Below are 13,941 nucleotides of genomic sequence, written 5' to 3' on the forward strand. Positions count from 1 at the left end.
ACTTTCAAATTAACGAGATTTTAATTTGATTCTGTGGAAAATGCAGACACACAATCAGACAGGCCACTTTTCTCTTGTGTTTGTTGCCAATGAGTTCCATACAGTTCAAACATTAATTAGACAGAACCTGCAAATATGAAAAGCTCTGCAATTCACTAACCTTTTCTATATGGTTACTAAAGATAAATCCTTCCCACCGATCATTTAACTCACAAAAAATGCATAACAAATAAAATTGAAATTAGAATCTAGTTATTTGTTGTCTTCTGTTCTGAAACCAACTGTAAAAAGTAGTCCCATTTCAATGATTTAACAATGTTTTTAAATAAAGACATACTCTAGCACTGCGCCAATGAGTTAATACATGAATATATTATGGGACTATTTTACAGGCTAAGAATGAATGCATGGTGTTCCTGAAAAACAAATCAAATAATTACTATCCAGTAATGCATTGTTATAATCATACAGATAACCTGGTATCTGCCAAATTTCAATTTTATTGTTCACACTCAAAAATCACTGTATAATAGTTAAACGTGATAAAAACACAACCACTACTCACAAAATAATTTTAAAATACTATCCTTCAAGGTCATAGTTCATAACAACTTCTCAATCAACACTCAAAACAGTACAACCATGGGTATTTGTGAACAGTCTGGACAGAAAGCTGTATTTTGGTACATTAAGGCAGCTTTAGCCAACATTCTGAATAACAATATTTATTAAAACAAAAGACAGGTTTGATATTTAAATATTTGAGGTTTCCAAGAAATGTTAAGTGTCTTACAATAAGAACACTGAAGTTTGTGAAACTGTGTCTTAAACATTCTCAGCACTATGCTCTTACTACATATGACATCTAAAAACAAGATACTCATCCCATCAGTATCAAAGGGGTCTGGTAGAAAAGGAAGGATTGACATTGAATATGGGGCTCTAAAGCCCTCCTCCTTACGGGTTTCCAAACGGCTTCTCACACACATCTGTGAGGTAGGTTATTATCCGATACATTTTGTACAAGAGAAAACTGCAGAAGGTTCCAAACTTGTGCTGCTACAGTAGCAAACAGGGAAGTCGATTTCAATTAGATTCGGTCTTTAGCGCTACATTTCTTTCATTTATAAACTTTAAAATATAAAGATTGCTAGTAATTGCATTCATTTTAAAAGCAGAAGGCGGCAGCCAAATATTTGCCCAGGTGGCTTTAAAAAGTGAAATAAGTGAAACAGAAACTCTATTCAGTGAACAACTTCCGGCGGTGATGGTGTGAGGTTTGGTCAAGTGGAACTGAAAGGCAGAAGCCAACCACACGAGGGCTTGTGGGGCAGGTCACAAGGAAACAGAACTCACAAGGAAATGGAGTCTGAACGTGTGTTTGCTTTTCCTCTGCAATTGTTTGAGAAGGCACCAGGTACTGTTTCTTTCTTTGTGTAGACAGTGGGTCTATGTCTCTTCCATTCTAGGAAAATGTTCTCCATCTAGAAAAATGGGCTTCATTTGGTAACAAAACTTATTTACAGGAGACTTTTAGCATTCAGATTAGCGGGAGAAAAATAACAATGCAATTCTTCTTTCCTAGGAGGCTTCTGTTTCTCTTTGAAACTTTAAATTAACACAAAGTAGCAAATCTTGAATTAAAAAAAATATTGCATAAACCTTATTTTAAAAAGTCTATGTTCAAATTTTTCTTCATTCTGGAACATTCTACAAATCCTTAACTTTTTTTTTAAACTGTAGAGAATATTATACCCTAGAATTTCCTTAATTGCACTTTAAATATAATTGAATTTACCCACCCTGCTTTTCCAAATAATCATGAATTATCTCTAAAATTTGAACTGCTTTTCAACATAAACTAAAGTTACCAAAAGTCACATGCAGTCACAAACAGCATCGCTACGCAAGGCTGGGAGTAAACATTAATGTTGGCTCACAAAACACAGGCCTGCAGTCTGATAACTTCTAACTGGGCCCTGATTCTTATCAGGTTATGGCTGAAGAAGTTTAATGAAAACTTAATCCAGTCTAGACTGTGGGTACTGTTCCTCATGTTATAACTGTTTGGTGGCATCAACTGCATCATAAATATTCAAGGTAAGGCTGGTACAGAAGCCTCTTACTTGTTTAAATAATATATATGTATATGTACATATATATGTGTGTGAGTGATTTAAAGCTCAGTAAGTTATATTTCCAAGTTTGAAAAGGCTTGAATTTCTATCAAGCCAATAGTGATTAGGTAGTTCATAGAGACATACTCTATGAAAATAGTGTCATATCATTTATGCACAAAATAAAAAATTACCAATATGAAGTTTAGCTAAGCCTATTTCAGCTAACAGTCACAAACTATGATCACTTAGATGGGGACCGGGGCTCTCCTTTCCAGAGAGAGACTGTACCTTAAGAGTCACAGGACGTGGGCAGGGGGTTAGGTCGGTATCAAGCACGTGCTTCACACATATGAAGCCCTGGTTCAATCCCCAGTACAAAAGTCCCACACCCCAAAAATCACATAAATAAAATTGAAGAAAAAATTGTTCTAGAGTTTTCTAGATTTAAGCACCCTCAATAACTTACTTATAAAAATCAATATAATCATAAATATTTCACATAATTACATCTAGTTAGTGCAATCAACTAGTTTTTATAATTATACTAGATATATTCAGCTACAACTATTTGTATGTCACTCCAGGACTTAGAAGCAATACACCAGTGTTTATTTTTATTACTTGCCTAGCAGATATTTCACAAATTCAAACTGTTGAGCCCAGAAGAAAGGTGAAGTATTATAAGGGATGACTGGCCACCACTGAATCAATCCATGCATGGCACTCATGACTTATGGAGAGACTGCTGTTCCTGCTCACGATACTGTTACTGTAAGGATGCCCTAACAGAACTGGAAAAGTGCTAGCACTGCCACCACTACATAGTCGCCATTTTCTGACCAATGCTCAGTTCACAGGATGCTTTTGATTTGCTGATGATTTTTGCCATACGCATTCCAGTAGTGCAAGTAGCTGTGTTTAGAATACGGGCATATATACCTTTGAAATGACTCAAACTAAGATAAAACATTCATACTAATATAAAAATACAAATACATAAAAAGTGGACACTAACACAAATTCTCTGAAGTAAACAAGGCAGAACTTTTGAGCTCAAAGGGACATTAGCTTTTTTCTCTATCTCTTACATTTCAGGGTCTCAAAATTGAGGCCAAGTCCAAGATGAAACTTACTAAGATGCACGTAGCCTTCACCCCAACTTTTCAACAGAGCTGCTGCGGACTGCTGAAGTGCTAACATCTGCTCTAAAAGCCACAGGGTAACTGAAGGAAAGCTAACAGGGAGAGATATGCCAGACTGAAGAGTTTCAGATCTTTAAACCAAACACAAACCAGACAGGTCTATGAGCAGATCTCGAATTTAGATATGAGACTTCATCCTGGGAGTTTAACTTATTAACCAGTGAACAGAGCTGCAGTGTCTGTGGTAGGTATGTTCCAGGCTGTTAAATCTTATAAACATCAATGTGGGGCCCACATTAAGCATGCTTACATATTAGTAGATACTACAGATAAAGGAGTATAAAAATATGATTTGGTTGTTTATGATTATTTTCCAATTATATTTCATTTTACCTCAAGTATTAAATTTGTATTCCCTGAGTACAAACTAGCTAAGGAAAAAGTATACCCAGAATTATATAAGTATCTTTGAAGACCTATTTGCATAAAGTAGAGAATTACTGCACTACATAAGCCAATTCCCTGGCACACAAGGACATATATTTCTGCTTAGCTTAGGCCCCTGAGTTCTCTCTGCAGATGACCAGATGTGACAAGGGGCTCTAAAATGGTTTCTTCATCAAAACAAAACCCTAACTTGTGGATGGTTTGCTTTTCTCTCTCCCTGCAGATTTAATTTGGGACAGCTTCAATTTTGGTTTCCTAACAAAAAGTACTTAGGAAATGTTCAGTGGCCACTGAAGAATGAATTAAAACTGATTGGCTCTTCAGGGAGCCATAGTAGAAAGTCACTGGTCTCTTATTCTTTTGTTTTCCACAAGTAATCTTGTTTAAGACTTTTCAGTCATCTATTAAGAGAAAAAAGAATAGAAATTCTACCGCAAAACCACCAGTCTGATCAAGAACCCAACACCTGATACCAGCTGCAAACCCAGGATGGACACGTCTGCCGGTACCCAGAGGGGTTCTGAACTTGATTCAGGCTGTCCAAAGCACCTAAAGGAAGAAGTGTGTCTTAAGTGTCACAACCACACTGGCTGTGGCACTCAGGGCCAACTGTTTTCCATATTTTATTGTTGGATGTTAAGGTTTCTTTATTGTTTTCTTTGTGAAACAGGCCTTGCTATCTATCTAGTCTAGTTTGGCCTCATGCTCCCCACTAGGATTACAGGGAAGCAACCATACAGCAGATGTTTGAAAACAGTAAACTAGCTTGGGCAAAGTAGGGTTACACACAGTTATGTGGCTTGCTTTTTCTGAAAGAACTCATCCAAGTCTTTAGTGCTAATATCCACTGTCCTCTGTAAGGTGCAGAGCAGAACACAAGATTTTCCAAAATTATTCCATGGATTTCTTTGTTTTAGGAAATACTATTTTAGAACCAGATGGAATCTATTTCCAGGATATAAATAAGGCCTACATCTATAACCTAACAGTAATTCTCCCTAGGATCCAAGAGGGCCTGATCTTAACTCAGTATCTACTACATCCAGTGTTGACTGAAATGTGGAAATTTTAAATTTGCAAAGAATTCTTTCCTTCTCTGTTCCCAAGAGTAACAGAAACCTGTGCTAGGACAAAGGTCTGCCTTCTGTTCTGCTAGAGGATTCACTGAATTCTCTCTGCAAACAAATTACTCCATCACCTAGAGTCATAAAAGAATTATGTTTTAAAATGTGAGAAGAAAAGAAACAAAGTGATGACCTTCAGTTCTCCTGAAATTCAACAGGTAACTGTCAACCTGGATATCTATAAACACTGGAACCAAGAAAATAATAGTAAATAAGTTTTTAGCTCTCCAATAGCATCATAATCATTCAAACAAAGTAATTTTGCTATGAGCAAGCTTTTAACATCAAATTCACTGGACTAATAAAGCATTCTGGCATCCTTCCTGCCTTTAAAACTGTTGTGGATGTTGTTATTTGGATTCCTTATCTCTATCAATTCCTTATTTCAAAGTTTTCCATTCATACTTAGGCAAATATTTTGAGGTGGTACACTCCTCTACACACACACACAAAGGGATATGTACACATTTGGAGAAGCCAAAATTATGAAACATCCATAAAACACATTAGAGAAAACAGGGCTAAGTATTGCTATTAAAACAACTACTAAAAATTACTGTCTACTGCCACAAGATGGCAATCTTTCAAAGATTAAAAACTTAAGCTACCTTAATTGTACACCCACCCTCTTTCTCAAATTGGAGAACAAAGGTCCTTTAGATTCTGATACTGAGAATTGAAGTGATAAGTATTGACCATCATTTTCTAAAAGAACTACATTATTACCTGATGGGATACGATGCAAACTCATAATTTAAAAAGCTATTTACAGACAGACAAACTTGTCTTCCATAAACACATGAGAAACTTAGTCTAATAGTCTCATTTGCTCTTCTTGGTAGATAGAAATATACCATTTTTGGTGAAGAGAAACCTGTCAAGGCAATGTTGCTTTCATTTTCAAGAGCTTAATATTTTCTAGGGTAAATCAGGTCAATGATTTTTTTAATCACAACATAAATACAATAAATGAATAAATACATTATTAAATTATACATAATTTAAAAATACTTTTACTAAAACAAAATATAATCAATTAATTTTATCCTGCTATATAGTGTTTTATCTTAAATTTAAAAAAAACTTGCACAAAAAAGTTTGGTTCTTTTTGATTAAAAGCACTGATGTGTCAATACATACATGTATATATGTAAACAACACATATACTTATTCCAGGAGAATATACTTTGAAATGTTTAAGGCTTCCCTGTCCAATCAATTTCAACAGTGAAGGTCACAGCAATCAAGCTTTGGAAGTACACAAAGGCCCCATGGACAACACAGGGCTTTGAACTGAAAGATTAAAGACCAGGAACCACACAAGACTAAAAAACAATGAACAAAGACAATGGCTACTGAGGACAGAGGTGGCATCACTAACAACTTAAACCTCAGGTGAATCAGCAAAGATGTCAGGGCCATAACCTCCTGGCCCTCCCAACACACCCCAGGCCCATAAACACAAAACAGGTCATCAGAGTAGAATTTCCTTTACGGGGCTGTTGGTATTTTGCCTTGTTTCATTTAACTGTGTATTATTTTTGCATGGTTTTGTCTTGGTTGGTGGTGATGGTATTTAACTAGGGGCCTTGCACAAATGTTAAGAAACCTGGAGACTGGGCACCTGTTAACAGAAACACAGTCTTTCTGGCTAATACTAAGCTGTGTTTGCAGAAACCATTAAAAAGAATTTGGTTTGGGGGATAGGATTTTCAGATTTGTACATTTAAATATTTGACTAACACTTGTTCTATTCTTAATCTCCTTGTGCAAGAAAACTGGGTTCCTGGATAGTCTGACACCTTTTGAAATTTAGGAAGCAAACTGGATTTATGTGCACTAAACATGAAGGAAGGAGGTATCACCTTCTAAATTAGCTGGTTTATCAGTGAGGTGTGCTCATCATGTATAGTGAACTCACAAGTATACACTAGCAAACTTTATCAACATTCATCCATTAAAGGTACTACCTATTTGAATTATAGGCACAGTAGAATAATAGAATTCTAAAAGTAAACAAAACGCCAGACTTTTGTGTTTTCAGTAATTTCAATACACTGCATGTCACCTGGGAATATTCACATCAATTGATATTGCAGAGTATGTAATACCCAAAAGTGAGATACTAACTTCAAGAGTGTATGTGATTTTCACAGTGCAGTAACAGAAAGACAGAAACCAGTGGTAGAGTATCAGCGAGCTAAGGTAGTGATCAGACTGGCACACATTTCAAAAAAATCCATGGTGTGACTGCCCAGGCGCGGGGGAGCCGAAGACAAAGTGCTTCCAGTCAAGGAGCCCGTGAGAGAACCAGAAAGTGAGTGGTTCTCAGCTGTGGTGGAATCAAAACTTGACCTTGGTCTGTGCAGGCCAGCAGCAGAACAGGAACGCTGAGGTGTTGAAGAACCAGACCTCTGCTCCACCACCTCATCTGAAAGACCAAAGAACAGTAACTATAGCAAGTGTACTTGCCCAAGTCTTCCCAGGAAGCTGCTGCACTGAGAACAGGAAGTAGGCAGACCTGAGCACAGAGAGCCTGGTAAGCACTGGGATGTGCATGTGTCAGGAGCAGAAGAGGTGCAATCTCCTCCTCCCACAGTCATTACACGTCACTAATCACTCCTAACATTTCCACAGCTACTGCTCTATAGGACGCAGCATTTACACTGAAATGAAAGTGAACATGCTTACATCTGAAAATACTTTACATCCTCAGCAATTTATTTTCTGCTAAAACTACATATTTAATTCACTTACATTTTTGTTAAGACTACTTTAAAAAGTAGAGAACCCACCCACCATGTCTTTGAAATGATTCTAACAGTAAGTCAAATGGTGCCGAGTTTTATTTCTCAAAACTCATCCCTGCTAGTCTCCTTACCATCAATGCTTTTAAAGTCTAAAAGATAGCTCCGATTGTCAACCAGGTAAAGCTGCAAGCTCATTTTCACATAAGTGCCAGTCACTGGGTTTTTTCTTCTTACTCGAAGATGGTAGGCATTCACTACCTAAAACCAGAAACGAATAAAAACTTAAAACTACAATGTCTCCCATCCTAGCAAAGAAAATCAAAAGCAAATATGGGTGAGAAAGAAGGATTTATCATTGACTCTTCTATGTCACAAGTAATTTGGTATATTTAATCCCACTAACAATACCATTTGTAAAAACTCAGATCCTATAGAGTCTAGCCTTTAACCCAGATATGAATCTACTCTAGAGTATTAATAATAATCTTAGTAGCCTTTGCTTCAGTGGTTTTGATAAATAGGGAGCAGAAGGAATAACAGAGCTAAATGTCAGTGACTCACATCAGGTAGAGTCATAAAACCCCAACAGCACGATATCCCGAGGATCAAGTCAAACTGTAGCTCAGATAAAGAAAACTCTGAAAACTCTGGGTTTTCAGAACCTGTCACATTAGTTTCTAGATTCTTTCCATTGGATAGTTTAAAATGTTAGAGTCTTTTGTTTATATGCTTATAAAGTGAGACAGGGTCCCACACTGGGTTTTGAGCCCATAGAAATTCTGCCTCAGGTCCCTGGAGTGCTAGTGTTATAGGCATGAGCCACTATGCCCAGCAAAATCCCACTTAACTACAAAAACTTGCTTCAGAAAAAGGAGATTGGCTTTAGTTTAAGGAAATGTTATTTTATTTAATCATGTAAAAATCATGAAATGAAAGCAAATTAAAATTCACTTATTAAAATGTGCTGAATATTTGTATGATAAATTTGAAATGTTTTTCCCTTTAATGGCTCACATAACAAAACTGTAAGTCATGAATCTGGAAAGGGACAAGTAAGAGAGAGCTGGGGACAGGAATATGAGAAGAGAGAATTGGGAGAACAAGAAGAATTCATTTTATACATGTATGAAATTGTTAAAATTAAGATCATTCTTTAACAAGTTAAAATAGGCCAGTTATAGTGGCATGTGACTTTAATTCCAGCACTTGGAAGCGGTTGGCAGGTGGATTTCTAGGAGTTCCAGGCCAGCCTGGGCTACATAGTGAGTTCCAAGACAACCACAGCTACATAGTGAGACCCTGTCCTGTCTCATAAAAACCAAATAAATAAATAAAAAATTAAAGTAAACATTCATCACTCTCAAGAAAAGAACAGTTAAAGGGAAATCTTAAATTTTAAAAATGTCCCCATATATACTCAAAGAGTTGAACTGCAACAAAATGTTAAATTGAAAACGTAAAATGTGTGCTAATAGTAAGAAAATATGCCATAGTCAAGTGTGACAGTTAACACGAACAGGGCTGGCACTGTTAAAGACTATGGGGACCTTTGAAGTTGTGCTAAATGCATTTTCTACTGTGAGATGGCCATGATTCTGTGGGGAGAAGAGACAAAAGACTACAGCTTTGAAATGATATGATCAGGTGTCAAGCTGACAGAGGTAGAGTTGTGATGGTTACTACTGTCAACATGACAAGGTCTACAACCCTCTGGGCATGTCTGTGAGAGACTGTCTGGATGGAGAAAACTGAAGGGGAAAGGCTGCATTAAATATGCGCAGCAGCACTTCATATGCTGGAGTTCTGGACTGAGGAAAAGGAGAAAGTGAGCTGTGCACCAGCATTCACTGCTTTCTGCTTCCTGACTGTGAACACAATGTGACCCACCGACCATCTGTCTCACCCTCCTGCCTCCATGACTTCCTGCTGTGATGGACTCTATCCTCACACTGAGTCTGAACAAACCTTCCTTCCTTCCCCAAGTTCTTTTTCTTGGGGATTTTGTCACAGCACTGAGGAAAGTAACATACCAAGGATGAAAAACTCCAAATAAGAGAATTTCTCAGCTTGGAGAAAAGCATTTGTTGATAGAATGAACATGCTTGACAGCATAATATAAATTGAGCACTAGCTGCCATAGACATCAACCACTCGTGCCAAAAAGGCATGAAAAGAAAACAAGCTTCCTGAAAAAGGTGAAAAGAAATTGACTTTCAAGATTTCAGATTTCAGAAATGTTGTTGCTATGAACCATGATGAAACAGGTGGGCTGCTTTCTCAGATAACTTCAATTACTTGGCCAAGAATGCTATTCTGTAACTCAAAATACGTTCCCAGCATCAACAGTTTTTTAATCCTTTATTTATTATGTTTTGACAGTGTGTGTTATATAGTTTAAAAGAATGAACCATGTCAACCAAAAATATGAAGCCCACTACAATTATTTCTAAATCAAAAACAACTTTATGTGGACCTCAATACTCAACTGCTTAGAAAACTTATATAAGAAAAATTTTCTCTACAAACAGCCTAAGTACATTGTAATTTCCTACCTTCCATTCAAAATCCAGCTGCTTCATAGCTCGGTACACTTCAGCCATAATGTCATATGGTTTGCTCTGGCTTCGGATTCCAAGATGCCACTTGGCTTTTTTCACAGCTAAAGATTTGGGCTTAGTTGTGTTCAGTGCATCCAATGGGCACCGTGCTTTGGGGCTGTCTGCTATAAGAGGTGGCATCCTTTCAGGATGTGGTTTCAGGCCTGGGGGAATATGCATGGCACTATCATCCATAAAAGAACCAGTTGGAGGACTAGAGGCGAGGTAGAACTCACTGGCTTGGTTCATTATTCTCCGATTGTCAATGATAAGATGATAAGCCACTGCAAGCTGGTCTTGAGGATCACCACTATATAAACTGTTCATTACTTCTGATTCTGTACACTCAAATTTTTCACATACTTCTTTCACAGCCTCATCATCAATGACGTTAGCATCATAGGAAGGGTCTTCAGGAAATAGGTAACTGGGCAGATCCTGTTTAAACCATTCATGTTCTCTAGGAAAGACACCAAACACACTATTGTAAGAACATGCTTTAGTAAGTCCCACATAATTTAGACATGGTGCAATGTAACATAAAGACTCCAAACTACTGGTCTCTAGTTCCAGCTCTGTTGCTATTGGCTATGTGACCCTGGTGCCAGTTAATTCATCTCTATCCTTAAATAAATACAGATATTCAGACTTGGGATATTTCCTTGAAAATGAACAAAGGGGGGCTGTCACTTCAAGGAAAACAACTAGCAATATTTGTGGCCAATGACAAAATCTAAGTTCCCAAGCAAAATTCCAGATGGTATATGGTAATTTGTACCTGCCTCCTGGGGATTGATGGTGAAGTTAGTATTGATAATAATGAATATGATTTTTGATAGTGTAAATGAAATGTGGGAAATCTGTATACTTCAATAATGCAAGATTTCCCAATGATGTGACAAAATTATACATGCATAAGAGAGTCACTTAAAATTTAAAACATATTATATCACTATAGTGTGGTAAAATACGAATGTTAATTGATTTTCTCATTTGATATAGTAAACTGTTAGCTAGTATGTTAACCTTTGTTTTAGTTATCAAAGTATATCACTATTATCTGAGTGGCTACTAAATACTCCTTTATTTTTCAACCACTTACCTGAGTTCATATTTTCCTCAGGAACTTCAACTAACATAAAATATTGCAAGATTAGCTGGGTGGTGGTGGCACACACCCTAATCCCAGCACTTGGGAGGCAGAGGCAGGTGGATCTCTGAGTTTGAGACCAGCCTGGTCTACAGAGTAAGTTTCAGGACAGCCAGGGCTGTTACACAGACAAATCCTGTCTCAAAAAGCAAAATAAATAAAGAAATAGAATTGCAAGATTAAATGAAGTAGATTGAGAATTTGATTAAACTAGACACTGAGGACATTTACAAAAGTGTAAGATGATGCTTTTTACAATGTTTTCACAAGTCTTCATAATAGAGACATTACTATTATTAGGCTTCATGGTGTTCACTTATTATCCTAGCTATTAAGAAGGCTGATTCAGGAGAATCTAAAGTTCAAGGCTTGCTTCAGCTACAAAAGAAAGTATAAGTCACCTTGGGTAATTTAGTGAGACCTTATCTCAAGTAAAATGTAAAAGGAGATAGGGGAGGGGAACAGAGACATAACTCAGCTTTTTTTATAACAGAGATATAAACAGAGTGTTTGCCTAGGAAGTGCAAGGCTCTAGGTCAAATCCTTAGGTTGGTTTGTTTAAGACACTTAAATGAACAGATTTTTTAAGTAAATTCCATTCTAATTTTAATTGTTATATGTTAACTACTGGTATGTCAATTCATTAAAAAATTATTTGAGGTCCTCAATAACAAGAGTATAAGGAGATACTAAGACTAAAATTTTTGCACACTGCTCTCCTAATCTCCTTTTCTCTCACTTCTGGACCTTTGTGTCTGATGTTATGACTACTATCAAACAGTCGCAGAGATGATACACTAGATAGATACAAACAGATATTTAAAAATAAGTGGTTCCAAATACACAACTGTTCTGATAAAATCTGGGCATGGAAAACAGCAAATGAGAGCCTATGATTCAGAATGGGAAAGCGGGGAGGGAGGCCACTCAAGTTAACATTTAGGCACACACCAGAATGATCAGCAGCCAGCTAAACAATGTGTAGAAAACGTGTATTGCAGCAAAAGAAACAATCTCTGTAAAATCTTGAGACAACAAAGGGTTTTGTCATGTTACAAGAACTGCTGTGGTCCAATACCATAAAAGCCTAGTGAGACATGGGATGGAGTGGTAAAAGAAATCAGGTATTGTGGAGAGTTGTAGCAAAAACTTTCAAAATAACCTTTAAGCTAGGTTAGGAAATAAGAGTGCAAAAGAGTCTGAGAAGTTTCCCCATATTCCTGAAACTCACAAAGGCCAGATGTGTACCCAGGAAAACAACTGACAAGATCCTAATTTGTTATCAACGGGTGGCTGGAAGGCTCTGCACAAGAAGGACATGAAAGCAAAGGCAGAGTTATCACTGCCTGTTCAGAAACTAGAGATACACCCTCCACCAAACACAGAACCACTTTCAAAGGCTGGGGGCCTACTACATCATGGCATTTAAAAAAAAATCTGGCCAGGCGGTGGTGGTGCAAGCCTTTAATCCCAGCACTTGGGAGGCAGAGGCAGGCGGATCTCTCTGAGTTCGAGGCCAGCCTGGTCTACAAAGTGAGTTCCAGGAAAGACGCAAAACTACACAGAGAAATCCTGTCTTTAAAAAAACTACAGAAAGGGTTGGAGAAATGGCTCAGCAGTTAAACACTAGCTGCTCTCTCAGAGGACCCAGGTTCAATTCTTAGCACACACATGACAGCTCACAACTGTAATTCCAATTGCAGGGGATCACACACCCTCACACAGACATACATGCAGGCAAAATACCAAAGCACACAAAATTAAAATAAATAAATCATTTAAAAAAAAGGAGAGGGGGGAAAGGTAAATAAATAAAAACAATGGAGTACTGATAAATACTACACATGCAAGTATCTTGAAAGCATTATGCTAAATTAAAGACCCTAGAGATCAAAAGTCACATGCTATAAAATGTTCAGCAAAGAGAAAGTAGATTACTGGCTGCCAGACACAGGGGACAGAAACTAAAATTTTTAAAGTGCCACCTAAGTTTTTATATATTCACTTATAAAAAGGTATTAGTAGTTCATGTGCCAGATACTATTTTTAAGAGCTTCAATTACAACACACAAACACACACACACACACACACACACACACACACACACACACGACAGTCTTGTGTGCTTTTGCAAGCTCAAACCAGACAAAAGCCCAGCATGGAGAAGAGAGGTGGGCACGAAGTCCCACCCCTGTCTAAGAAGCTATTGGTATCTGATAGCTCCTGGGAAAGAGTTTTCTTTATGGACTACGAGCTCTGGTAGATCTAAAAGGCCCCACTGGATGATCACACAACCAAGACAGCAGTAACTGGACTCCAAAGCTTTAAAAAAAAAAAAAAAAAAAAAAGAATGAGGGCATAAAGTTAAGTGGGTATGGAATAAGGGTTGTATCTGAGAGATGTGGAAGAGGAATAAATAGAATAAAATACATAAAAAGTATTAAATTCTCAAAGAAATAAGAACAGTGTTTTACAGATAGGGTCTTATTACATTGCTTATGCTAGCCTCAAGCTTACAATCACCCTGCCTCCCAGCCTCCCAATTGCTAGAAGTCACATATACTTCAGCACACTTAGCCAAGTTTAAATTGATTCCCAGAGCTGAAGACA

At 37.3% G+C, this 13,941-nt stretch overlaps 1 protein-coding gene across 1 annotated transcript in view; it reads right to left on the reverse strand.

Moving 5' to 3' along the window:
* Window positions 1-5,210: 5,210 nt before the first annotated feature.
* Window positions 5,211-13,941, reverse strand: part of Prkaa2 (protein kinase AMP-activated catalytic subunit alpha 2) — a 63,198-nt gene continuing 54,467 nt past the window's right edge. Inside the window, exons 7-9 of the mRNA XM_059254606.1 lie at window positions 10,136-10,640; window positions 7,715-7,841; window positions 5,211-7,264 (exon numbers count right to left, since the gene is read on the reverse strand). Coding sequence (XP_059110589.1) covers window positions 7,026-7,264; window positions 7,715-7,841; window positions 10,136-10,640 — 871 coding nt within the window. The 3' untranslated portion in view covers window positions 5,211-7,025. The remainder of the gene's footprint in view (window positions 7,265-7,714; window positions 7,842-10,135; window positions 10,641-13,941) is intronic.

The sequence above is a fragment of the Peromyscus eremicus genome, chromosome 2 (genome assembly GCF_949786415.1).
Source record: "Peromyscus eremicus chromosome 2, PerEre_H2_v1, whole genome shotgun sequence".
Taxonomy (NCBI): Eukaryota; Metazoa; Chordata; class Mammalia; order Rodentia; family Cricetidae; genus Peromyscus; species Peromyscus eremicus.